At 46.9% G+C, this 27,769-nt stretch overlaps 1 protein-coding gene across 9 annotated transcripts in view; it reads right to left on the bottom strand.

Annotated features, from left to right (window-relative positions):
- Positions 1–27,769, bottom strand: part of LOC134948811 (H(+)/Cl(-) exchange transporter 5-like) — a 389,251-nt gene that overhangs the window by 260,400 nt on the left and 101,082 nt on the right. Inside the window, exon 1 of one of the 9 annotated variants that reach the window (XM_063937058.1) lies at positions 590–610. The exons of the other annotated variants lie outside the window; for them this stretch is intronic. Coding sequence (XP_063793128.1) covers positions 590–608 — 19 coding nt within the window. The 5' untranslated portion in view covers positions 609–610. Of the gene's footprint in view, positions 1–589; positions 611–27,769 lie in introns of those variants that run through there. 9 annotated transcript variants of the gene reach the window in all.

Here is a 27,769-nt window from a genome sequence, read left to right as displayed (position 1 = left end):
AGCTAATGGTGTCCAGTAACCTAAGAAGCAGAGCCTATCATTTAAGTAGGTCTGCTTCTCTCCCCTCAGTCCCACGATGCAGGGAGCCTGTTGCCAGCAGTGCTCCCTGAAAATAGAAAACCTAACAAAAGTCTTTTTCAGAGAAACTCAGGAGAGCTCCCCTGTAGTGCACCCAGTCTCCTCTGGTCACAGGATCTAACTGAGGTCTGGAGGAGGGGCATAGAGGGAGGAGCCAGTGCACACCCATTCTAAAGTTCTTCATAGTGCCCAGGTCTACTGCGGAGCCCGTCTATACCCCACGGTCCTTACGGAGTCCCCAGCATCCTCTAGGACGTAAGAGAAATGTATATTGGTATTTGTTTGCTGCTGTACACAGTGACCATGCACATTACTAGCTTCTACCTTACTGTCTGTGCACAAAATGATACAGAATATGAAGGTAGCATTCTCCCATACTCCCACTCGCTCCTTACAGACAAACCTCACATGTTCCTTGTAACTTCTGTTTATTCTTAAAACCATATTATCATACTTTCTCTGCTGCCCTGAGAAGCGATACATGTAGTTATTACAGCAAATATTTGCTTACCTGATGGGTCTACAGTCATTCTTACGGTTTCTTCATTCTGTCCTTTCAAGTAAGACTACATAACTTCCTGCTTGACTAAAGGTTAATTCTGTATCTCCTCCTCTTTCATTTCACTAATCATTTATATTCTACTCTTCACACTCGTATAAATCTCTCATACTTTAAATCACTGTTTCCCAACCTCAAGGCTCACTTTCAGTCTAGGCCTGGCCTGGCCAACCTGTGGCTCTCCAGATGTTTTAGCATTCCCTAATAGCAAAACTGTGGCAAGGCATGATGGGACTTGTAGTTTTACAACAGCTGGAGAGCCACAGGTTGGCCAGGCCTGGTCTAGGCTTTGAGGATATCCTTGTATTAGCACAGATGGTTAAATCAAAAGAACTGAGGTATTAATTAAGTCACCTGTGCTTAAGTATAGCCATCCTTAAAACCTGGACCGTTGGTATACCTTTAGGACTGAGGTTGGAAAACACTGGCTTAAAATAGTTTATTTGTTAATCCTGCCATGTCACGTGTTTCTTTTTTGTACCGCAGTCTACTTCGGATTATTAGTCATACTCTAACTACACATCGCAATAATAAAATACTATGCTGGACTTTACATTACATTATTATCATTTATATATGCTTTAAGTAGGCTACTAAAGCTGTTTTTTTTTTTGCAAAAGTTTACTAATCTTTACACTAGTATTAAAATACCTTCCTAACAAGACCCACAATTGGATGAAATGCAGCACAATTCATAATGGTTTACTAGCACCTTAGTATAAAAGTGTTATTAAATAATAACAAATGTAATCAAATATAGTTACAAATTTATCAAACTGTTAGAGAAAATAAGAATTTACTTACCGATAATTCTATTTCTCGGAGTCCGTAGTGGATGCTGGGGTTCCTGAAAGGACCATGGGGAATAGCGGCTCCGCAGGAGACAGGGCACAAAAAGTAAAGCTTTAGGATCAGGTGGTGTGCACTGGCTCCTCCCCCTATGACCCTCCTCCAAGCCTCAGTTAGGATACTGTGCCCGGACGAGCGTACACAATAAGGAAGGATTTTGAATCCCGGGTAAGACTCATACCAGCCACACCAATCACACTGTACAACCTGTGATCTGAACCCAGTTAACAGTATGATAACAGCGGAGCCTCTGAAAAGATGGCTCACAACAATAATAACCCGATTTTTGTAACTATGTACAAGTATTGCAGATAATCCGCACTTGGGATGGGCGCCCAGCATCCACTACGGACTCCGAGAAATAGAATTATCGGTAAGTAAATTCTTATTTTCTCTATCGTCCTAGTGGATGCTGGGGTTCCTGAAAGGACCATGGGGATTATACCAAAGCTCCCAAACGGGCGGGAGAGTGCGGATGACTCTGCAGCACCGAATGAGAGAACTCCAGGTCCTCCTTAGCCAGGGTATCAAATTTGTAGGATTTTACAAACGTGTTTGCCCCTGACTAAGTAGCCGCTCGGCAAAGTTGTAAAGCCGAGACCCCTCGGGCAGCCGCCCAAGATGAGCCCACCTTCCTTGTGGAATGGGCATTTACATATTTTGGCTGTGGCAGGCCTGCCACAGAATGTGCAAGCTGAATTGTATTACACATCCAACTAGCAATAGTCTGCTTAGAAGCAAGAGCACCCAGTTTGTTGGGTGCATACAGGATAACAGCAAGTCAGTTTTCCTGACTCCAGCCGTCCTGGAACCTATATTTTCAGGGCCCTGACAACATCTAGCAACTTGGAGTCCTCCAAGTCCCTAGTAGGCGCAAGGCACCACAATAAGCTGGTTCAGGTGAAACACTGACACCACCTTAGGGAGAGAACTGGGGACGAGTCCGCAGCTCTGCCCTGTCCGAATGGACAAACAGATATGGGCTTTTTTGAGAAAAAAACCACCAATTTGACACTCGCCTGGCCCAGGCCAGGGCCAAGAGCATGGTCACTTTTCATGTGAGATGCTTCAAATCCACAGATTTGACTGGTTTTAAACCAATGTGATTTGAGGAATCCCAGAACTACGTTGAGATCCCACAGTGCCACTGGAGGCACAAAAGGGGGTTGTATATGCAATACTCCCTTGACAAACTTCTGGACTTCAGGAACTGAAGCCAATTCTTTCTGGAAGAAAATCGACAGGGCCGAAATTTGAAACTTAATGGACCCCAATTTGAGGCCCATAGACACTCCTGTTTGCAGGAAATGCAGGAATCGACCGAGTTGAAATTTCTTCGTGGGGCCTTCCAGGCCTCACACCACGCAACATATTTTCGCCCCATGTGGTGATAATGTTGTGCGGTCACCTCCTTACTGGCTTTGACCAGGGTAGGAATGACCTCTTCCGGAATGCCTTTTTCCCTTAGGATCCGGCGTTCCACCGCCATGCCGTCAAACGCAGCTGCGGTAAGTCTTGGAACAGACATGGTACTTGCTGAAGCAAGTCCCTTCTTAGCGGCAGAGGCCATAAGTCCTCTGTGAGCATCTCTTGAAGTTCCGGGTACCAAGTCCTTCTTGGCCAATCCGGAGCCATGAGTATAGTTCTTACTCCTCTACGTCTTATAATTCTCAGTACCTTAGGTATGAGAAGCAGAGGAGGGAACACATACACCGACTGGTACACCCACGGTGTTACCAGAACGTCCACAGCTATTGCCTGAGGGTCTCTTGACCTGGCGCAATACCTGTCCCGTTTTTTGTTCAGACGGGACGCCATCATGTCCACCTTTGGTATTTCCCAACGGTTCACAATCATGTGGAAAAACTTCCCGATGAAGTTTCCACTCTCCCGGGTGGAGGTCGTGCCTGCTGAGGAAGTCTGCTTCCCAGTTTCCATTCCCGGAATGAAACACTGCTGACAGTGCTATCACATGATTTTCCGCCCAGCGAAAAGTCCTTGCAGTTTTTGCCATTGCCCTCCTGCTTCTTGTGCCGCCCTGTCTGTTTACGTGGGCGACTGCCGTGATGTTTTTCCCACTGGATCAATACCGGCTGACCTTGAAGCAGAGGTCTTGCTAAGCTTAGAGCATTATAAAATTACCCTTAGCTCCAGTATATTTATGTGGAGAAAAATCTCCAGACTTGATCACACTCCCTGGAAATTTTTTCCTTGTGTGACTGCTCCCCAGCCTCTCGGGCTGGCCTCCGTGGTCACCAGCATCCAATCCTGAATGCCGAATCTGCGGCCCTCTAGAAGATGAGCACTCTGTAACCACCACAGGAGAGACACCCTTGTCCTTGGATATAGGGTTATCCGCTGATGCATCTGAAGATGCGATCCGGACCATTTGTCCAGCAGATCCCACTGAAAAGTTCTTGCGTGAAATCTGCCGAATGGAATTGCTTCGTAGGAAGCCTCTTTTCCTGGTTTTAGGAGGTTCCTGACTAGCTCGGATAACTCCCTGGCTTTCTCTTCCGGGAGAAACACCTTTTTCTGGACTGTGTCCAGAATCATCCCTAGGCACAGCAGACGTGTCGTCGGGAACAGCTGCGATTTTGGAATATTTAGAATCCACCCGTGCTGTTGTAGCAGTATCCGAGATAGTGCTACTCCGACCTCCAACTGTTCCCTGGACTTTGCCCTTATCAGGAGATCGTCCAAGTAAGGGATAATTAAGACGCCTTTTCTTTGAAGAAGAATCATCATTTCGGCCATTACCTTGGTAAAGACCCGGGGTGCCGTGGACAATCCAAACGGCAGCGTCTGAAACGGATAGTGACAGTTCTGTACCACGAACCTGAAGTACCCTTAGTGAGAAGGGCAAATTTGGGACATGGAGGTAAGCATCCCTGATGTCCCGGGACACTATATAGTCCCCTTCTTCCTGGTTCGTTATCACTGCTCTGAGTGACTCCATCTTGATTTGAACCTTTGTAAGTGTTCAAATTTTTTTAGATTTAGAATAGGTCTCACCTAGCCTTCTGGCTTCAGTACCACAATATAGTGTGGAATAATACCCCTTTCCTTGTTGTAGGAGGGGTAATTTGATTATCACCTGCTGGGAATACAGCTTGTGAATTTTTTCCCATACTGCCTCCTTGTCGGAGGGAGACCTTGGTAAAGCAGACTTCAGGAGCCTGCGAGGGGGAAACGTCTCGACATTCCAATCTGTACCCCTGGGATACTACTTGTAGGATCCAGGGGTCCTGTACGGTCCCAGCGTCATGCTGAGAGCTTGGCAGAAGCGGTGGAAGGCTTCTGTTCCTGGGAATGGGCTGCCTGCTGCAGTCTTCTTCCCTTTCCTCTATCCCTGGGCAGATATGACTCTTATAGGGACGAAAGGACTGAGGCTGAAAAGACGGTGTCTTTTTCTGCAGAGATGTGACTTAGGGTAAAAACGGTGGATTTTCCAGCAGTTGCCGTGGCCACCAGGTCCGATGGACCGACCCCAAATAACTCCTCTTCCTTTATACGGCAATACACCCTTGTGCCGTTTGGAATCTGCATCACCTGACCACTGTCGTGTCCATAAACATCTTGTGGCAGATATGGACATCGCACTTACTCTTGATGCCAGAGTGCAAATATCCCTCTGTGCATCTCGTATATATAGAAATGCATCCTTTAAATGCTCTATAGTCAATAAAATACTGTCCCTGTCAAGGGTATCAATATTTTTAGTCAGGGAATCCGACCAAGCCAACCCAGCTCTGCACATCCAGGCTGAGGCGATCGCTGGTCGCAGTATAACACCAGTATGTGTGTATATACTTTTTATGATATTTTCCAGCCTCCTGTCAGCTGGCTCCTTGAGGACGGCCCTATCTATAGACGGTACCGCCACTTGTTTTGATAAGCGTGTGAGCGCCTTATCCACCCTAAGGGGTGTTTCCCAACGCGCCCTAACTTCTGGCGGGAAAGGGTATACCGCCAATAATTTTCTATCGGGGGGAACCCACGCATCATCACACACTTCCTTTAATTTATCAGATTCAGGAAAAACTACAGGTAGTTTTTTCACATCCCACATAATACCCTCTTTTGTGGTACTTGTAGTATCAGAAATATGTAACACCTCCTTCATTGCCCTTAACATGTAACGTGTGGCCCTAAAGGGAAATACGTTTGTTTCTTCACCGTCGACACTGAAATCAGTGTCCGTGTCTGTGTCTGTCGACCGACTGAGGTAAAAGGACGTTTTAACGCCCCTGACGGTGTTTGAGACGCCTGAACAGGTACTAATTTGTTTGCCAGCCGTCTCATGTCGCCAACCGACCTTGCAGCGTGTTGACATTATCACGTAATTCCATAAATAAGCCATCCATTCCGGTGTCGACTCCCTAGAGAGTGACATCACCATTACAGGCAATTTGCTCCGCCTCCTCACCAACATCGTCCTCATACATGTCGACACACACGTACCGACATATAGCACACACACACAGGGAATGCTCTGATAGAGGACAGGACCCCACTAGCCCCTTGGGGAGACAGAGGGAGAGTTTGCCAGCACACACCAAAGCGCTATATTTTACAGGGATAGCCTTATAATAAGTGCTCCCTTATAGCTGCTTTTATAAAATCACAATTTCGCCAAATTTTGCCCCCCCTCTCTTGATTTAACCCTGTTTCTGTAGTGCAGTGCAGGGGAGAGCCTGGGAGCCTTCCTGACCAGCGGAACTGTGTGAGGAAATGGCGCTGTGTGCTGAGGAGATAGGCCCCGCCCCCTTTTCGGCGGGCTCATCTCCCGCTTAAAAATGGATTCTGGCAGGGGTTAAATATCTCCATATAGCCCCGGAGGCTATATGTGAGGTATTTTTTGCCAAAAAAAGGATTTTCATTGCTGCCCAGGGCGCCCCCCCCAGCGCCCTGCACCCTCAGTGACTGCCGTGTGAAGTGTGATGAGAGCAATGGCGCACAGCTGCAGTGCTGTGCGCTACCTTAAGAAGACTGAGGAGTCTTCTGCCGCCGATTCTGGACCTTCTTCTCTTTTCAGCATCTGCAAGGGGGCCGGCGGCGAGGCTCCGGTGACCATCCAGGCTGTACCTGTGATCGTCCCTCTGGAGCTAATGTCCAGTAGCCAAAGAAGCCAATCCATCCTGCACGCAGGTGAGTTCACTTCTTCTCCCCTAAGTCCCTCGATGCAGTGATCCTGTTGCCAGCAGGACTCACTGTAAAATAAAAAACCTAAGCTAAACTTTTCTAAGCAGCTCTTTAGGAGAGCCACCTAGATTGCACCCTTCTCGGCCGGGCACAAAAACCTAACTGAGGCTTGGAGGAGGGTCATAGGGGGAGGAGCCAGTGCACACCACCTGATCCTAAAGCTTTACTTTTTGTGCCCTGTCTCCTGCGGAGCCGCTATTCCCCATGGTCCTTTCAGGAACCCCAGCATCCACTAGGACGATAGAGAAAAATATATAATCATGCAATTTGTAACAAATATTTTCATTTTGCAAATCCTCTGTATCTAATTGCAGCGCCACTAGAACCACCCTTGAGTCAATTTTTACCTAATATAAAATGAGATGATAAAATACAAGGTTACAGTATGACTCTGCATATACACAATAAGAGGTATGAGTGTTATTGGAGCATGCTGACCTAATGTGGGAATGCAGATGTGTAACTTATTAACAGGCAGTGTTCACCAGCAGATACAATGAATACAAAGCAGCATAAATCTAGCATCTTGTTACATCATATAATTACAGTTTACAGTATACACAGCATAAGGCATGCTTTGTTACATTTAAGACAAAGAACATCAGATTAGCCATACACAAAATATAGTTTTATAACACGAATGATGTTGTCAAGTTACAGTAATTGTTCTAGTTTCTGTTTATCCTCTGAAAAACCAGCACATATCGGTCTATTCTGTGTAAAGCAGACAAAAGGATTTTCCATCAAGAGTCAAGTCACCATTTCAAATCGGGTTCACTACGATATGCCGGCGGTCGGGCTCCCGGCACCCAGCATACCGGCGCCGGGAGCCCGACCGCCGGCTTACCGACAGTGTGGCGAGCGCAAATGAGCCCCTTGCGGGCTCGCTGCGCTCGCCACGCTACGGGCACGGTACACTATTTTATTCTCCCTCCAGGGGGGTCGTGGACCCCCGTGAGGGATACTAAGTGTCGGTATGCCGGCACGGGTATACTGTGCGCCGGGATCCCGACAGCCGGCATACTGAAGACCTCCCTTTCAAATCCAATGAGCCCGGTGTACCTTGCACAAAGAGATTTAACTATGGTAAGTCTACCATAAATCTCCTTTTCTGCAGCGGGGTACACTGTGTTCCACAGGGAATACATCGGGGATGTCCTAAAGCAGTTCCTCATGGGAGGGGACGCACCGTAGCAGGTACAAGAACCCGGCGTCCAAAGGAAGCATCCTGGGAGGCGGAAGTATCAAAGGCAGAGAACCTAATGAACACGTTCACTGAGGATCACGTAGCCGCCTTGCACAATTGTTCAGCGGACGCGCCTCGGCAGGCCGCCCAAGAAGGTCCAACAGACAGAGAAGAATGGGCTTTGATAGCAGCAGGAGCTGGAAGTCCAGCCTATGCAGGGCTTGTGCAATCACCATTCTAATCCATCTGGCCATGGTTTGCTTATTCGCAGGCCAGCCACATTTGTAAAAACCAAAAAGTACAAAAAGGGTATCTGACCTCCTGATAGAGGCAGTCCTCTCCACGTAAATACGGAGAGCCTGTACCACGTCCAAAGAGCGTTCTTTGGAGGACAAACCAGAAGAGATAAAAGCCGGAAGCACAATCTCTTGGTTAAGATGGAAAGATGACACCACCTTAGGTAGAGAACCGGGGCGAGTTCTAAGAACTGCCCGGTCACGGTGAAAAATCAAAAAGAGTAGACGACAGGACATAGTGCCTAAGTCCGACACCCTCCTAGCAGAGGCAATAGCCAGCAGAAACACGACCTTAAGCGTAAGGCATTTCATGTCCACAGACTCAAGAGGTTCAAATGGAGACTATTGTAGGGCATTCAAGATAACAGACAGATCCCATGGAGCCACAGGAAGGACATAGGGAGGCTGAATCTGTAAAACACCCTGAGTGAAAGTGTGAACGTCAGGAAGAGACGCAATTTTTCTATGAAACCACACCGACATGGCAGATATATGAACCTTGAGGGAGGCCAGACGAAGGCCTAAGTCTAGGCTTTGTTGCAGAGAAGCCAAAAGTCTGGAAGTTCTGTACATGTATGCATTATAATTCTTAGCAGCACACCAGGTAAAGTAAGAATTCCAGACCCTGTAATAAATCCGTGCAGAAGCCGGTTTGCGGGCCTTCAACATAGTTTGAATAACCGCCTCGGAGAATCCTTTGGCCTTCAGGAGTAAAGCCTCAAGAGCCACGCCGTCATAGCCAGTCTGGCCAGGTCCAGGTAGACACAAGGGCCCTGAACGAGAAGGTCTGGGCGTTGAGGAAGTAGAAGAGGACGCTCGTTCGATAGACCCTGCAGGTCTGAGAACCAATGCCATCTGGGCGACGCTGAAGCGACTAGAAGTAGTATTCCTTCTTCTTGCTTGAACTTCCGTATCACCCTGGGCAGGAGTGAGACAATGGAGGGAACACGTATGGCAGCCGAAAGTTCTATGGAATTGCCAGTGCGTCCACGAACGCTGCTTGAGGATCCCTTGTCCTTGATCCGTAAAGACCGGAACATTGTGATTGTGTCGAGACGCCATCAGGTCTACATCTGGTAGGACCCACTTGTCCACTAGGAGTTGAAAGACTTCCGGATGAAGACTCCACTCTCCAGCGTGTACGTCCTGACGACTGAGGACTCCGGGAATGAACACCGCCAATATTGCTGGCAGATGGCGTTTCGCCCAATAAAGGATTTTTGATACTTTCAGCATTGCTGAGTGCTGCATTGATGATTTATGTACAACACCGTGGTGGCATTGTCTGATTGTACTTGAACAGGCCTGCTCTGTATCAGAGGCAGGGCAAGCGTCAATGCATTGAACAGTGCCCGCATTTCCAGAATGTTTATCGGGAGGAGAGATTACTCCTTGGTCCACCGACCCTGTAGAGAATGTTGCTCCAACACCGTGCCCCAACCCCGCAGACTGGCGTCCGTTGTCAGTAGGACCCAGTTGGAGATCCAGAAGGGACGGCCCCTGCTCAACTGTTGGTCCTGTAGCCACCAGCTCAGTGACAGACGAACCTCCGTAGTCAAGGAGATCGTTTGAGACCTGATCCGATAGGGCAGGCCGTCCCACTTGGAAAGGATTAACCTCCACAGAGGGCGGGAATTAAATTGAGCGTACTCTACCATGTCGAAAGCGGACACAATGAGGCCTAATACTTGCATCGCCGAGTTTATCGACACTCTTGGGCGAGAAAGGAAGGATCTGATCCTGTCCTGAAGTTTCAGGACTTTCTCTGGAGACAGAAACAGTCTTCGACTGTGTGTGTCCAGCAGTGCCCCCAGGTGCACCATGCTCCGAGCAGGGACCAGCGAGGACTTTTTCCAGTTGATGAGCCACCCGTGGGCTTGAAGGAATTGGACCGCCAGTTCCAGATGACTGAGGAGAAAATCTTGGGAGTTCACCAAGATCAGCAAGTCGTCCAGGTACGGAAGGATCCTGATTCCCTGACGGTGGAGAAGGGCCGTCATCACGGCCATGACCTTGGTGAAGATCTGAGGGGCCGTGGCCAGTCCAAATGGCAGAGCCTGGAATTGATAATGGAGGTTGCCAATAGCAAACCACAAAAATTGATGATGCGATACGACAATAGGTATATGCAGGTAAGCATCCTGTATGTCCAGGGATACCATATAGTCTTTGGGTTCCATGGGCAGTACAATAGAGCGCAGAGTTTCCATACGGAATTTGGACACTCTCACAAATTTGTTTAATGATTTGGAGGTTGATTATAGGCCGGAAGGACCCATTTGGCTTCGGAAATAGAAACAGGGTCGGATAGTATTCCCTGCCTCTCTGGGACAGCGGTACCGGCACTACCACTCCTGTGTCCAGGAAGAATTGTACAACCAAGTGTAGAGCTTGCGCTTTCAACGGATCCGAAGGGATAACCGTAGAGCAGAACTGGCGAGGGGCGTCTCTTGAAAGAGATTGCGTACCCGTGAGAGACAACTTCCCGCACTCAGGCGTTCGAAGTGGTCTTTAACCAGGCCTGGGCGAACTGCAGAAGTCGGCCTCTCACCCTAGGGTCCCCCAGGGAAAGGCCCACCCCATCATGCAGCAGGTTTGTCTTGTTTGGAAGCAGGCTGACCGGCGGCCCAGGATTGTTTAGATTTGGGCTTAGTGGATTTGGAAGTACGAGCCTGTCTCGGGTACGCCTGACCCTTTGCTTTCCCTGGAGGTCGAAAGGAACGAAAAGTGGTACTCTTTGCCTTCGGTGCAGAAGGATTAGTACTTGGGAGAAACATAGTCTTAGCAGTCATCAAGTCAGTTACAATCTTATTCAGATCCTCCCTAAAAAGGATGTATCTCTTAAAAGGGAACACCTCCAAGGTCTTTTTGGAGTCTAAGTCCACCTTCCAGGACCTCAACCACAGAATTTGGCGAGTCAGTATAGATGTAGTAGATGCCTTGGCTGCTATTACACCTGCGTCAGAGGACGCCTCCTGAATATAGTGGGAGGCTGTGGTAATATGATACGGATATTGTCTGGCAGTGTCAGAAATATCCTGAGGCAGCTAATTCTCTAATGCCTGAACCCATGCTTCAATTCCTTTCGCGGCACAGGAGGCTGCTATAGTGGGTCTATGACACAGCACCGGTAAGAGAGTAAATAGACTTCAGGCATCCCTCCACACGCTTATCCATCGGTTCCTTCAGTGAGGTGACAGTGGTGACAGGCAGAGTAGATGACACCACAAGATGGGAGACATGAGAGTCCACCGATGGCGGAGTTTCCCACTTGTTACTCAACTCCGCAGGGATAGGATAATGAGCTAGCATCTTTTTAGACAGGGAAAATTTCTCTCCTGGAGACGACCAAGAGTCCTGACGTATGTCAATTAAATGGTCAGAATGCGGTAAGACTACTTTATTAATCATCTGACGTTTGAATTTTGAAGATTTCTTAGACGCAGTAGTGGGATCTATCTCATCATCAATTTGGAGAATCAGCTTAATAGCCTCCACTAGGTCAGAAACATCAAACTGGGTTGTAGATTCCTCGCCAGAAGCGACTGTATCAGTGTCTGACGAATCAGTATATTTCCCATCCTCATCAGAAGAATTATCTGAAACATTAGTGGCTTGTGAGGAGGAAACGGCCCGCTTAGATGACCCCTTGACACCAGAGGGGCGTGGGGTAAAGTTTTGTCTAACCAACGATTGATTTAGTTGCTGTACCTGGGTAGACAGAGTGTCCGCCCAGGGCGGATTAACTACAGGGACATTGTGGCTGCAATGGCACAGGAGGTTCCACGGGGGGCGTAAGACATGTCACAAGCGTATTCAGCATACTTAAGAACGCTGCCCAAGGTGGTTCCTGATTGGCCACAGGTGATGCGGGCTGACTGGGAGATGTATGGCACCCAGTGCCTGAACCATCAGATAAATCTTCCCCCTCAGGTAAATCCTTGGTACAAGCACTGCATGATGCAGAAGCGTCCGCGGATTTCGCCCCACCCCCCTGTGTGGCAGACACAATAGGGAATGTAGCCTTAGAGCGTAACAGTATAATATAGCAAGACAAACACAATACCTGCAAATAACCCCCTGATTTATGTGATAGTACATACAGGACACAAACAGAGAATTAAAGTGGTATGAGGTGACTGAAATACACAGTAAAAAATACCAAACAGTATATACTGTGTAGCACTAAAATTATTATATATATTATATATATATATATATATATATATATATATATATATATATATATATATAAATAAATAAAAATTCAGAGGGGGCACGCTCCAGGTTTTTCAATATACACAACTGTTCATTTATTTGTAATATACTTTACATGATCAGCATAATGGCAAGATTGTCCTCAAGCGCTTTCGGCCCGGCATGGGCCTCCTCAGGAGGCACTGCACATCAGTAACAGCTTCAAACAAAGTAGAACAGAAAAACAGACCTCCAGCAGTAACGCTGGTCCTGCCTGACTGGCTCTAAATAGTTTTTCTTATTCAATTACCTAGACAACTAATCACCAACATATTAGTAAAACATAAGCTATTCCAATGGTCACCAGCAAAAAGCACAAATACCTAACATCCTATAGATCGAGTGTGGAGCCCATCTCAAACACTCGCCGCATCCCGGCGCGGAGCACTTCCGGTCCGTGGAACGCATGCGGCACCCGGCCGGAAGTGCACAAGCGCCACATGGAACGCAAACAGGAAGACAGGCACTAATCCTCACCAACAAGGGATATATCTGCACAAAGCCGTTCAATTCATCATAACTACACAAAATATCATTAGACCACACTAGCCAACCACTCCAAATCATAGAAGAGCGGGTGTATAAATATGTCAATCAACAGGTGGTGTAGATTGCACAAACGAGGGTAAAAGAGCCAGACAGTGCAATAAAAACATTCCCCAACACCCTACCCATCATATTAACTAATTAGATCCTCAGCGTGCAATGGCTGAGAGACGATGTACACATAGGCGTGCGCACGGGGGGTGCCTGGTGCGCACAGGCACCCCCTAATGTCCAGTACCTCCCGCACGTCACACCTGAGATCCGATGGTTGGCGGCGGCTCTGCACTCGCACTTCTGAGCAGAGACGCCTGCGGTTAGCGGTAGCACAGGAGCGGGTGCAGAGCATGTTGAGTTGCCGGCACTGCTGGTGGGGCGGGCAGTGTATGCTGTCATCAGATGCCCCTAACAAATATGACGGCCGCTTCGGGAGGAGGGCTTCTGCGCATGCCCGGCTGCAGCAGCTCCTCCTCCCGTGGTCCTTTGCGGAGTCAGTCAGACTCCGGCCACTGCACCACCACTGACCGAGCCAGGACCCTGCTATCCTCCACTACAAGGTTTAAGGATGGACCAGCACATCAAGCAGTTTATTTTTTATAAAGTAAGGCAATTTGCTTGTATTTAAAAGTGTCTGTGCGTATGCGTATATATATATGTATATATATATATATATATACACACACGTGTGTGTGTGTGTGTGTGTGTGTGTGTGTGTGTGTGTGTGTGTGTGTGTGTGTGTATACACACACACACGTTTATTTATATATATGTGTGTGTGTGTGTGTGTGTGTGTGTGTGTGTGTGTGTGTGTGTGTGTGTGTTTATTTATTTATGTATTTATTTATTTTTTCTTTATTATTAAGTATTTTTATATGTACAGTATGATTTGCTTGCCGGTGATATCTAGGAGGGAACTGATTTCTTGACAGTTGGATATGGGAGTGTTGTCCCATGTGAGCTCTGGCAGGGCAGCTCACACAGCGAAGCGTGTGCGCTGCGCTGCTGCTGGTAATAATCATACCTCCTGCCTGAGTCCGGGGAAGAGAAGCTGCCTGACACCCAGCCAACGTGCCCACTCTCGCCTGCTGTCATATTTTCCCCATCCATCCCTACAGCTGTGCTCTTCTTTCCCTCCCACCTTCCCAGAATGGCGGTGTTGGCTTGATGTCATCACGCATGGCATGCTGGGAGCGGTCGCAGGGGAAATAAGACGGTTGGTGCTAAATCCTAGTGGGCTAAAGATCCTCTGACGACCAAACATGTGACGTGCTGGCAGGGTGAGGAGCAAGGTCGGTGGGATAATACTTTAACTATCCACGTCACATCTATTGCCTTTAGTAACCAGGTGGCGAGCAAAGCAGAGTGAGCCACCGCGCCCAAAGCGTGGCGAGCGAAGCGAGCCCGCCAGGGTAAAATTAGACTTCCATGTTCAGACATTGCTCCTCCCCCTGGTGTCACACGTCACCTGCTTGTGACGTCAGGGGAACCTTACCCATATAGGTTTTAGACCTAACCGAGAGAAGACGGGTGAGCATTATCTGCACAGTGTTGGGTGATGGCACGTAGTATTACACGCGGCCGCATGTCCTATCACCCGGTCTGCAGCCTGATTGCCCCGAAGATGAGACTGATCACCAAGGTTTTCCCGGATTCCGGTCCCAGAAGCACAGCACAGGAGCTGCAGCAGCAGCACTGACAGGAGGATCTGTGTGCCGGCCCCCGCCGGGGCCAGTGCAGGTGTATACTTGCCCTGGCTCACGCTCACTCTCTCATTCTCTTTCTCCCTCTATCCTGCTTTACCTCTCTCTCTCCTGTACTCACCTCCCTCACTTTCTCTACCTCTCTCCCATCCGGGTGTGGTTCATCAAATCGACAGTGTCTAGGTCGACAATGTTTAGGTCGACCACTATAGGTCGACAGTCACTAGGTCGACATGGACGGAAGGTCGACAGGGTTTCTAGGTCGACATGTGCTAGGTCGACAGGTCTAAAGGTCGACATGAGGATTTTTTTTTTTTTTTTGGGTGTCGTTTTCTTCGTAGAGTGACCGGGATCCCAAATTAGTGCACCGCGTCCCCTCGCATGGCTCGCTTCGCTCGCCATGCTTCGGGCATGGTGCCTTCGCTCCGCTACCGCTTCGCTCGGCACACTTTACCGTTCCAATCGTAGTCCACGTGGATCGTTAAGTATGAAAAAATAAAAAAAATAAGAATTTACTTACCGATAATTCTATTTCTCGGAGTCCGTAGTGGATGCTGGGGTTCCTGAAAGGACCATGGGGAATAGCGGCTCCGCAGGAGACAGGGCACAAAAAGTAAAGCTTTAGGATCAGGTGGTGTGCACTGGCTCCTCCCCCTATGACCCTCCTCCAAGCCTCAGTTAGGATACTGTGCCCGGACGAGCGTACACAATAAGGAAGGATTTATGAATCCCGGGTAAGACTCATACCAGCCACACCAATCACACTGTACAACCTGTGATCTGAACCCAGTTAACAGTATGATAACAGCGGAGCCTCTGAAAGATGGCTCACAACAATAATAACCCGATTTTTGTAACTATGTACAAGTATTGCAGATAATCCGCACTTGGGATGGGCGCCCAGCATCCACTACGGACTCCGAGAAATAGAATTATCGGTAAGTAAATTCTTATTTTCTCTATCGTCCTAGTGGATGCTGGGGTTCCTGAAAGGACCATGGGGATTATACCAAAGCTCCCAAACGGGCGGGAGAGTGCGGATGACTCTGCAGCACCGAATGAGAGAACTCCAGGTCCTCCTTAGCCAGGTTATCAAATTTGTAGGATTTTACAAACGTGTTTGCCCCTGACTAAATAGCCGCTCGGCAAAGTTGTAAAGCCGAGACCCCTCGGGCAGCCGCCCAAGATGAGCCCACCTTCCTTGTGGAATGGGCATTTACATATTTTGGCTGTGGCAGGCCTGCCACAGAATGTGCAAGCTGAATTGTATTACACATCCAACTAGCAAAAGTCTGCTTAGAAGCAAGAGCACCCAGTTTGTTGGGTGCATACAGGATAACAGCAAGTCAGTTTTCCTGACTCCAGCCGTCCTGGAACCTATATTTTCAGGGCCCTGACCACATCTAGCAACTTGGAGTCCTCCAAGTCCCTAGTAGGCGCAAGACACCACAATAAGCTGGTTCAGGTGAAACACTGACACCACCTTAGGGAGAGAACTGGGGACGAGTCCGCAGCTCTGCCCTGTCCGAATGGACAAACAGATATGGGCTTTTTTGAGAAAAAACCCACCAATTTGACACTTGCCTGGTCCAGGCCAGGTCCAAGAGCATGTTCACTTTTCATGTGAGATGCTTCAAATCCACAGATTTGACTGGTTTTAAACCAATGTGTTTTGAGGAATCCCAGAACTACGTTGAGATCCCACAGTGCCACTGGAGGCACAAAAGGGGGTTGTATATGCAATACTCCCTTGACAAACTTCTGGACTTCAGGAACTAAAGCCAATTCTTTCTGGAAGAAAAATCGACAGGGCCGAAATTTGAACCTTAATGGACCCCAATTTGAGGCCCATAGACACTCCTGTTTGCAGGAAATGCAGGAATCGACCGAGTTGAAATTTCTTCGTGGGGCCTTCCTGGCCTCACACCACGCAACATATTTTCGCCACATGTGGTGATAATGTTGTGCGGTCACCTCCTTTCTGGCTTTGACCAGGGTAGGAATGACCTCTTCCTGAATGCCTTTTCCCTTAGGATCCGGCGTTCCACCGCCATGCCGTCAAACGCAGCTGCGGTAAGTCTTGGAACAGACATGGTACTTGCTGAAACAAGTCCCTTCTTAGCGGCAGAGGCCATAAGTCCTCTGTGAGCATCTCTTGAAGTTCCGGGTACCAAGTCCTTCTTGGACAATCCGGAGCCATGAGTATAGTTCTTACTCCTCTACGTCTTATAATTCTCAGTACCTTAGGTATGAAAAGCAGAGGATGGAACACATACACCGACTGGTACACCCACGGTGTTACCAGAACGTCCACAGCTATTGCCTGAGGGTCTCTTAACCTGGCGCAATACCTGTCCCGTTTTTTGTTCAGACGGGACGCCATCATGTCCACCTTTGGTAATTCCCAACGGTTTACAATCATGTGGAAAACTTCCCCATGAAGTTCCCACTCTGCCGGGTGGAGGTCGTGCCTACTGAGGAAGTCTGCTTCCCAGTTTCCATTCCCGGAATGAAACACTGCTGACAGTGCTATCACGTGATTTTCCGCCCAGCGAAAAGTCCTTGCAGTTTTTGCCACTGCCCTCCTGCTTCTTGTGCCGCCCTGTCTATTTACGTGGGCGACTGCCGTGATGTTTTATCCCACTGGATCAATACCGGCTGACCTTGAAGCAGAGGTCTTGCTAAGCTTAGAGCATTATAAATTTACCCTTAGCTATATTTATGTGGAGAAAAGTCTCCAGACTTGATCACACTCCCTGGAAATTTTTTCCTTGTGTGACTGCTCCCCAGCCTCTCGGGCTGGCCTCCGTGGTCACCAACATCCAAAACTGAATGCCGAATCTGCGGCCCTCTAGAAGATGAGCACTCTGTAACCACCACAGGAGAGACACCCTTGTCCTTGGATATAGGGTTATCCGCTGATGCATCTGAAGATGCGATCCGGACCATTTGTCCAGCAGATCCCACTGAAAAGTTCTTGCATGAAATCTGCCGACTGGAATTGCTTCGAAGGAAGTCACCATTTTTTTACCATGGCCCTTGTGCAATGATGCACTGATTTTAGGAGGTTCCAAACTAGCTCGGATAACTCCCTGGCTTTCTCTTCCGGGAGAAACACCTTTTTCTGGACTGTGTCCAGAATCATCCCTAAGCACAGGAGACTTGTTGTCGGGATCAGCTGCGATTTTGGAATATTTAGAATCCACCCCTGCTGTTGTAACAGTATCCGAGATAGTGCTACTCCGACCTCCAACTGTTCCCTGGACTTTGCCCTTATCAGGAGATCGTCCAAGTAAGGGATAATTTAGACGCCTTTTCTTCGAAGAAGAACCATCATTTCGGCCATTACCTTGGTAAAGACCCGGGGTGCCGTGGACAATCCAAACGGCAGCGTCTGAAACTGATAGTGACAGTTCTGTACCACGAACCTGAGGTACCCTTAGTGATAAGGGCAAATTTGGGACATGGAGGTAAGCATCCCTGATGTCTCGGGACACCATATAGTCCCTTTCTTCCCGGTTCGTTATCACTGCTCTGAGTGACTCCATCTTGATTTGAACCTTTGTAAGTGTTCAAAATTTTTTTAGATTTAGAATAGGTCTCACCTAGCCTTCTGGCTTCAGTACCACAATATAGTGTGGAATAATACCCCTTTTCTTGTTGTAGGAGGGGTAATTTAATTATCACCTGCTGGGAATACAGCTCGTGAATTGTTTCCCATACTGCCTCCTTGTCGGAGGGAGACCTTGGTAAAGCAGACTTCAGGAGCCTGCGCAGGGGAAACGTCTCGACATTCCAATCTGTACCCCTGGGATACTACTTGTAGGATCCAGGGGTCCTGTACGGTCTCAGCGTCATGCTGAGAGCTTGTCAGAAGCGGTGGAACGCTTCTGTTCCTGGGAATGGGCTGCCTGCTGCAGTCTTCTTCCCTTTCCTCTATCCCTGGGCAGATATGACTCTTATAGGGACGAAAGGACTGAAGCTGAAAAGACGGTGTCTTTTTCTGCAGAGATGTGACTTAGGGTAAAAACGGTGGATTTTCCAGCAGTTGCCGTGGCCACCAGGTCCGATGGACCGACCCCAAATAACTCCTCTTCCTTTATACGGCAATACACCTTTGTGCCGTTTGGAATCTGCATCACCTGACCACTGTCGTGTCCATAAACATCTTCTGGCAGATATGGACATCGCACTTACTCTTGATGCCAGAGTGCAAATATCCCTCTGTGCATCTCGCATATATAGAAATGCATCCTTTAAATGCTCTATAGTCAATAAAATACTGTCCCTGTCAAGGGTATCAATATTTTTAGTCAGGGAATCCGACCAAGCCACCCCAGCTCTGCACATCCAGGCTGAGGCGATCGCTGGTCGCAGTATAACACCAGTATGTGTGTATATACTTTTTATGATATTTTCCAGCCTCCTGTCAGCTGGCTCCTTGAGGACGGCCCTATCTATAGACGGTACCGCCACTTGTTCTGATAAGCGTGTGAGCGCCTTATCCACCCTAAGGGGTGTTTCCCAACGCGCCCTAACTTCTGGCGGGAAAGGGTATACCGCCCATATTTTCTATCGGGGGGAACCCACGCATCATCACACACTTCATTTAATTTATCTGATTCAGGAAAAACTACGGTAGTTTTTTCACATCCCACATAATACCCTCTTTTGTGGTACTTGTAGTATCAGAAATATGTAACACCTCCTTCATTGCCCTTAACGTGTGGCCCTAATAAGGAATACGTTTGTTTATTCACCGTCGACACTGGATTCAGTGTCCCTGTCTGTGTCTGTGTCGACCGACTAAAGTAAACGGGCGTTTTAAAACCCCTGACGGTGTTTTTGAGACGTCTGGACCGGTACTAATTGTTTGTCGGCCGTCTCATGTCGTCAACCGACCTTGCCGCGTGTTGACATTATCACGTAATTCCCTAAATAAGCCATCCATTCCGGTGTCGACTCCCTAGAGAGTGACATCACCATTACAGGCAATTGCTCCGCCTCCTCACCAACATCGTCCTCATACATGTCGACACACACGTACCGACACACAGCACACACACAGGGAATGCTCTGATAGAGGACAGGACCTACTAGCCCTTTGGAGAGACAGAGGGAGAGTTTGCCAGCACACACCAAAAACGCTATAATTATATAGGGACAACCTTATATAAGTGTTTTCCCTTATAGCATCTTTTTTATATATTTTTAACGCCAAATTAGTGCCCCCCCCTCTCTGTTTTAACCCTGTTTCTGTAGTGCAGTGCAGGGGAGAGCCTGGGAGCCTTCCCTCCAGCCTTTCTGTGAGGGAAAATGGCGCTGTGTGCTGAGGAGATAGGCCCCGCCCCTTTTTCGGCGGCCTCGTCTCCCGCTCTTAACGGATTCTGGCAGGGGTTAAATATCTCCATATAGCCCCCGGAGGCTATATGTGAGGTATTTTTAGCCAAAAATAGGTTTTCATTGCCTCCCAGGGCGCCCCCCTCCCAGCGCCCTGCACCCTCAGTGACTGCCGTGTGAAGTGTGCTGAGAGGAAATGGCGCACAGCTGCAGTGCTGTGCGCTACCTTAAGAAGACTGAGGAGTCTTCATGCCGCCGACTCTGGACCTTCTTCTTGTTTCAGCATCTGCAAGGGGGCCGGCGGCGAGGCTCCGGTGACCATCCAGGCTGTACCTGTGATCGTCCCTCTGGAGCTAATGTCCAGTAGCCAAAGAAGCCAATCCATCCTGCACGCAGGTGAGTTCACTTCTTCTCCCCTAAGTCCCTCGTTGCAGTGATCCTGTTGCCAGCAGGACTCACTGTAAAATAAAAAACCTAAGCTAAACTTTTCTAAGCAGCTCTTTAGGAGAGCCACCTAGATTGCACCCTTCTCGGCCGGGCACAAAAATCTAACTGAGGCTTGGAGGAGGGTCATAGGGGGAGGAGCCAGTGCACACCACCTGATCCTAAAGCTTTACTTTTTGTGCCCTGTCTCCTGCGGAGCCGCTATTCCCCATGGTCCTTTCAGGAACCCCAGCATCCACTAGGACGATAGAGAAAAATAAAAAAAATGTGAAAAACTCATGTCGACCTTTAGACCTGTCGACCTAGCACATGTCGACCTAGAAACCCTGTCGACCTTCCATCCATGTCGACCTAGTGACTGTCGACCTATGGTGGTCGACCTAAACATTGTCGACCTAGACACTGTCGATCTTCAGACCGGATCCCCTCCCATCCATACCTCCCTCTCTCTCTCTCTTCCATCCTCACCTCCCTCTCTCTTTCTTTCTCCCTCTCTCCCATCCCTCTCTCTCCCATCTTCACCTCTCTCTCTCTCTCCCGTCCTCACCTTCCATAGCGGCTCTACTGTGGTGTAAAATGTACTATGGTGTAATGTGTATAAGCATCGGAACTGTGGTGTAACGTAAATAAGGGGCTCTACACTGGTGTGATATGTATAAGGGGCTCTACTGGGAGGCATAACATGTATAAGGGGTACCAATGTGCGGCACGCACTATCACGCTTTATAATATTTAGGGGGGGGGGGGGGTTAGCAAAGGGAAACTGTTGCCTTGAGATTTGTAAGGATCTAGAACTGGTGTGTGTGTTTATTTATATATATATATATATATATATATATATATATATATATATATATATATATATATATATATATATATATATATGTGTATGTATGATGTCAGGATGACGTCATTGAAAGACGCCGATGCCGTTCGGTGTGGCTTCTGTGATTCACATGGTGATGGTGGGGGTATATTAAGGTGAGCTATTGTTGTTTGTCTTTATCTTGAAAACAGTTTATAAGAACTGAAACATTGATGTAACAAGGCTTGCGCTGTTTATTCATCATCATTATGCTCTGAGTGCCGCATCCTGGGAGGATCTACTAGTACTACGCTGTGCTGGCACCGGGCGAAGTTGCTACACTTATGTGAGTGCCTGAACTTTGGAAATTATATTGACGTTTTAAGCGTGCCGGACCTTTGGAAATTATATTGTTGCATATATTATATTATATATATATATATATATATATATATATATTTCAGTACGAAACGCGTTGGGCGTGGCTAATCTTGACGTGGACGTTGTGACGTCATCCTCCGGAAACAAAGCCGGTGCAGAGACGAGCCGCGGACTTGAATATCGGAGTGGCTAAGTCTAATGCAATACTATTGCCGATGAATTTTAACCTCAATGTATGTGAGCATATGTTATAAGTAAAGTTGTTATTATTTATACACTTATGAGTGCGCTCTCCACTTTCTTAACAATATATATATATATATATATATATATATATATATCAGCTCGGGGGTCTGGCACTCCGTAGTTAGAAACATGCAGCTGCGCCGGTGCCCTCGCAAGAGGGGAAGATACAAAGACTCGGCGGCGCGGCACTCGGCTTCACAACAGGTAAAAGAACACGGACACCTTTCCTTTTGGTAGCGTGTGTGTGTGTGTGTGTGTGTGTGTGTGTGTGTGTGTGTGTGTGTGTGTGTGTGTGTGTGTGTCCCTTTTCTTTAACATACAGTATATACATATACAGATGCGGCACTCAGGTTTTTAGAACCTGACGACAGTTGCTCGTACAACTAAAATGTTGTTAACCCCTCATTGGATGTACCGTCTCTTTATTGTTTATGCTACGAGTGCCGCATCTGCATATGTTTAGATTTCATTTATGGAGGCACTGGCGATGTGGCTATCAGCTTTCGGAGTGCCAAACTTACAAATATATATATATATATATATACATACCTGTATATATATACCTGTATGTATATATATATATATATATATATATATATATATATATATATATATATATATATATATATATATATACACACAGGTTGAGTCTCCCTTATCCAAAATGCTTGGGACCAGAGGTATTTTGGATATCGGATTTTTCCGTATTTTGGAATAATTGCATACCATAATGAGATATCATGGTGATGGGACCTAAATCTAAGCACAGGATGCATTTATGTTACATATACACCTTATACACACAGCCTGAAGGTAATTTTAGCCAATATTTTTTATAACTTTGTGCATTAAACAAAGTGTGTGTACATTCACACAATTAATTTATGTTTCATATACACCTTATATACAAAGCCTGAAGGTCATTTAATACAATATTTTTAATAACTTCGTGTATTAAACAAAGTTTGTGTACATTGAGCCATAAAAAAAACAAAGGTTTCACTATCTCACTCAAAAAAGTCCGTATTTCGGAATATTTGGATATGGGATACTATATATATATATATATATATATATATATATATATATATATATATATATATATATATATATATAGTTCTGATCCGCACACACTGTGGTAAGTCCAGAGTTTGTTAATTAACTCATGCGGTGCCCGCTCATCCACTCCTGCCAGGAGTCGGGGGTTTCTAAGTAATGTCAAAAATAAGGAGAGCGCACCAGTGAATAATAATAAAAGGTAACCCTTTACTTGTGCAAATATCCACGTACATGTAAGTTAACTGGCTAAGTGCATCAATTTTAACTTACATGTACGTGGATATTTGCACAAGTAAAGTGTTACCTTTTATTATTATTCACTGGTGCGCTCTCCTTATTTTTGACATTATATATATATATATATATATATATATATATATATATATATATATATATATATATATATATATATATATATATTAGCCCAGTAGGCAGTGCTAGGCACGCCCCCAGTAGGCGGTGCTAGGCACGCCACTCCAGTTGTGCACCCCCTAATAAAATGTGCTGCGCACGCCTATGGATGTACAGCTACATATAGACCGCTTATTACTAAAGCAATATAGTACAATTTAATTAGGCAGGTTCAACGCCCCTCCATTGCACCCTAAGGATCACCAACAAACCTCTAAAATCAAGCCAAACATATATCAAATTATATACAAATACATCAAATAAACAAGGATAATATCGGGTGCATCGGGCAAGGACAATATCCTGTAAATCAAGGAATAATATATCAACGTAGAAAGAAATTTAGAGGGTTTGACTCATTCAAACCATTAGGTGTCACTGAACCCAGTCTGTGTATCCATCTTGCTTCTAGTTTTTCTTAGAAGGAGTGAACGGTCCCCCCGTCTATTGGGGACAGGGACCCAATCGATGATCCTGCATTTTAAAGATGCCACTTGATGTCCTTCGTTTAGGAAGTGCTGAGCACCCGGCTAGACAAATGGCCGGTGTTGAAAACAACTGGTTAAGCATGCAAAGAATAGGCTGTGTCAAATGTCTAGGTTGTGTGACATGTCGCTCGATGTTGGTCGTTGAGAAGTTTCCACATCCTTTAAGTGGACAATTAATTACTATTCGATACAGATTGCATTGTCGGATGGACCATGTTATCTATATGCTTCTGTGTCCCTGTGCTCTCCCATATGTGGGGATGACCACCTGTACATTCAGAGAGCGGATGGCCAACCACCGTTGTTCAATTCATCAAGCACTCCAAACAGGTCGTACTGACAAACCGGTGGCTCAGCACTTCCTAAACGAAGGACATCAAGTGGCATCTTTAAAATGCAGGATCATCGATTGGGTCCCTGTCCCCAATAGAGGGGGGGGGGACCGTTCACTCCTTCTAAAAAAACTAGAAGCAAGATGGATACACAGACTGGGTTCAGTGACACCTAAGGGTTTGAATGAGTCAAACCCTCTAAATTTCTTTCTACGTTGATATATTATTCCTTGATTTACAGGATATTGTCCTTGCCCGATGCACCTGATATTATCCTTGTTTATTTGATGTATTTGTATATAATTTGATATATGTTTGGTTTGATTTTAGAGGTTTGTTGGTGATCCTAAGGGTGCAATGGAGGGACGTTGAACCTGCCTAATTAAATTGTACTATATTGCTTTAGTAATAAGTGGTCTATATGTAGTGTTCACTCTAAGCTTCTTTCGCAGGGCGCTGCGCCCTGCCCCTTTTTTGAGTGACAGAATGCGCCCTGCCCGTTTGCGCCCGCCCTGCTGCCCTGCTGTCTTCTTCCCCCGCCGCGCTGTCACTTCTCCCCCCGTGTGATCACAAAATACGCGCTATATCCAATCGCCGCCGGCAGCGCCTCCTCATCCAAACGCCGCCGGCAGCACCTCCTGATCCAATCACCGCCAGTGCCTCCTCATCCAATCACCGCCGGCAGCGCCGCCTCATCCAATCGCCGCCAGCGGCTTATCATCCAATCGGTGCCGGCAGCGTCTCCCCATCCAGTTGCAGTGTCTCGCTATCGAAGCCCGCCTGAGACGTCCCTCCCTCCTCCCTGCCCGCCAGCATGCTGCTCCAGGGACTGACTACACTACTTGTTGCTGGTGGGAGGTCGCTTGGAAAATAGCGGAGACGCTGGAACGGGTTAGGTTCTCTGCTTCCGCCCTCCGGAACCTATTGACAGCGGGTAACATTGTTGTAACTAAAGGTACGGCAGGGCTGGGAGACTGTTCTGGTAGATACTGTATGCCACTTGTGAGCAACGCGCCCCCTCACCCAATGCATGTATTGCAGAGCTTCACCATCTTGTAGGCATGTCTCTGGCTACATGCGGCTGTACTCCATGGGGAGAAAGTTAAACTTGTAAGCAACTAACGGAGGGGGGGGGGGGGGGGGGGGCGTAATTCGGCTAATGATAGAAATGGTCGGGGCTGGGGCAGTGCCCATTATTTACTTCACCCATGCCACCACACTGCCCAACATAAACACACCCAATACCCCCACAGTGGACAACATACACCCACACGGTGCCCAGCATATGCACACCACCACAGTGCCCAGCATACACACCCCACAGTGCCCATAACACCCTCCATACCCACCCAGTGCTCATTATACACCCACAGTGCCCAGCATATGTACACCACCACAGTTCCCAGCATACACACCCCACACCCACCCAGTGCTCATTATACACCCACAGTGCCCAGCATACACACCTCACAGTGCCCATAACACCCTCCATACCCACCCAGTGCTCATTATACACCCACAGTGCCCAGCATATGTACACCCCGACGGTGCCTATAACACCCTTCATACCCATACTGTGCTTATTCTACACCCTTCATGCCCACACAGTGCCCAGCATATGTACACTCCCACATTGCCAGCATACACACCCCACAGTGCCCATAACACCCTCCATACCAACATAATGCTCATTATACACCCCCCCTCTCCCATACACAGTGCCAAGCATACATACAATCCTATGTCCACACATAGTGCCCAGCATACACACATCTCAGAGAGGAGCTGATCTTAAAAGGTAATTGGGGAGTGGGTATCCTGGGTACTAATGCCTCCATACCCCTAACACTGCCTACAGTACTACCTGCTCCTAATCCCCTTGCCCCCCAGCACTGTCCCAACTGCTATCTCTCCCTTGTGCAGTGTGCCTCAGTGCTCTCTCCAATATGCGCAATATGTGTAACGTGCTCTACCTGGCGCAGTGTGTATAGGAGGTTCTACCTGATGCAATGTGTATAAGCGGCACTATTGTGTGGTATAATGTTATTTAGTACTATTATGTGGTCACGCCCCTTCCCCACGAAACAACGCCCCTAAAAAAAATTCCGGCGCACACTGTCCATGCTTTCACCTATAGGAATGGGAGCACCAAGCGTTATAGTATGTACCTATTTTTGCCCTTCTAACTTAAAAATGTGCCCTCACGAATGAAAAATGTGCCCTCACGAATGAAAAAAGTGCCCTCCCTGTGATCAGCACCCTGCCCTAAAAAAATCCTAGAGTGAACACTATATATGTAGCTGTACATCTTCTCTCAGCCATTGCACGCTGAGGATCTAATTAGTTAATATGATGGGTAGGGTGTTGGGGAATGTTTTTATTGCACTGTCTGGCTCTTTTACCCTCGTTTGTGCAATCTACACCACCTGTTGATTGACATATTTATACACCCGCTCTTCTATGATTTGGAGTGGTTGGCTAGTGTGGTCTAATGATATTTTGTGTAGTTATGATGAATTGAACGTCTTTTTGCAGATATATCCCTTGTTGGTGAGGATTAGTGCCTGTCTTCCTGTTCGCGTTCCATGTGGCGCTTGTGCACTTCCGGCCGGGTGCCGCATGCGTTCCACGGACCGGAAGTGCTCCGCGCCGGGACCCGGCGGGTGTTTGAGATGGGCTCCACACTCGATCTATAGGATGTTAGGTATTTGTGCTTTTTGCTGGTGACCATTGGAATAGCTTATGTTTTACTAATATGTTGGTGATTAGTTGGCTAGGTAATTGAGTAAGAAAAACTATTTGTCTCTTAGTGATAACATCATAGCACTATTGGCGCCCTTTTCAACTGGTGAGGGTATTTAGAGCCAGTCAGGCAGGACCAGCGTTACTGCTGGAGGTCTGTTTTTCTGTTCTACTTTGTTTGAAGCTGTTACTGATGTGCAGTGCCTCCTGAGGAAGGCCCATGCCGGGCCGAAAGCGCTTGAGGACAATGTTGCCATTATGCTGATCATGTAAAGTATATTACAAATAAATGAACAGTTGTGTATATTAAAAAGCCTGGAGAGTGCCCCCTCTGAATTTTTATCTACAATTTGAATACCTTGGTATTTGAGTGGACACCCCAGCATTTGTTTATCATGAAGATGTGAGTGCTACCGTTTGTTGGAGAATATATATATATATATATATATATATATATATATATATATATATATATATATATATATATATATATATATATATATATATATATATATATATATATATATATATATATATATATACACATACACACACACAGGTTGAGTCTCCCTTATCCAAAATGCTCGGGACAAGAGGTATTTTGGATATGGGATTTTTCCGTATTTTGGAATAATTGCATACCATAATGAGATATCATGGTGTTGGGACCTAAATCTAAGCACAGAATGCATTTATGTTACATATACACCTTATACACACAGCCTGAAGGTAATTTTAGCCAATATTTTTTTATAACTTTGTGCATTAAACAAAGTGTGTCTACATTCACACAATTCATTTATGTTTCATATACACCTTATACACACAGCCTGAAGGTCATTTAATAC

The sequence above is a fragment of the Pseudophryne corroboree genome, chromosome 8 (genome assembly GCF_028390025.1).
Source record: "Pseudophryne corroboree isolate aPseCor3 chromosome 8, aPseCor3.hap2, whole genome shotgun sequence".
Taxonomy (NCBI): domain Eukaryota; kingdom Metazoa; phylum Chordata; class Amphibia; order Anura; family Myobatrachidae; genus Pseudophryne; species Pseudophryne corroboree.
The sequence above is the reverse complement of the archived record's forward strand: the minus strand, read 5'-3'. Positions and strand labels throughout refer to the sequence as shown.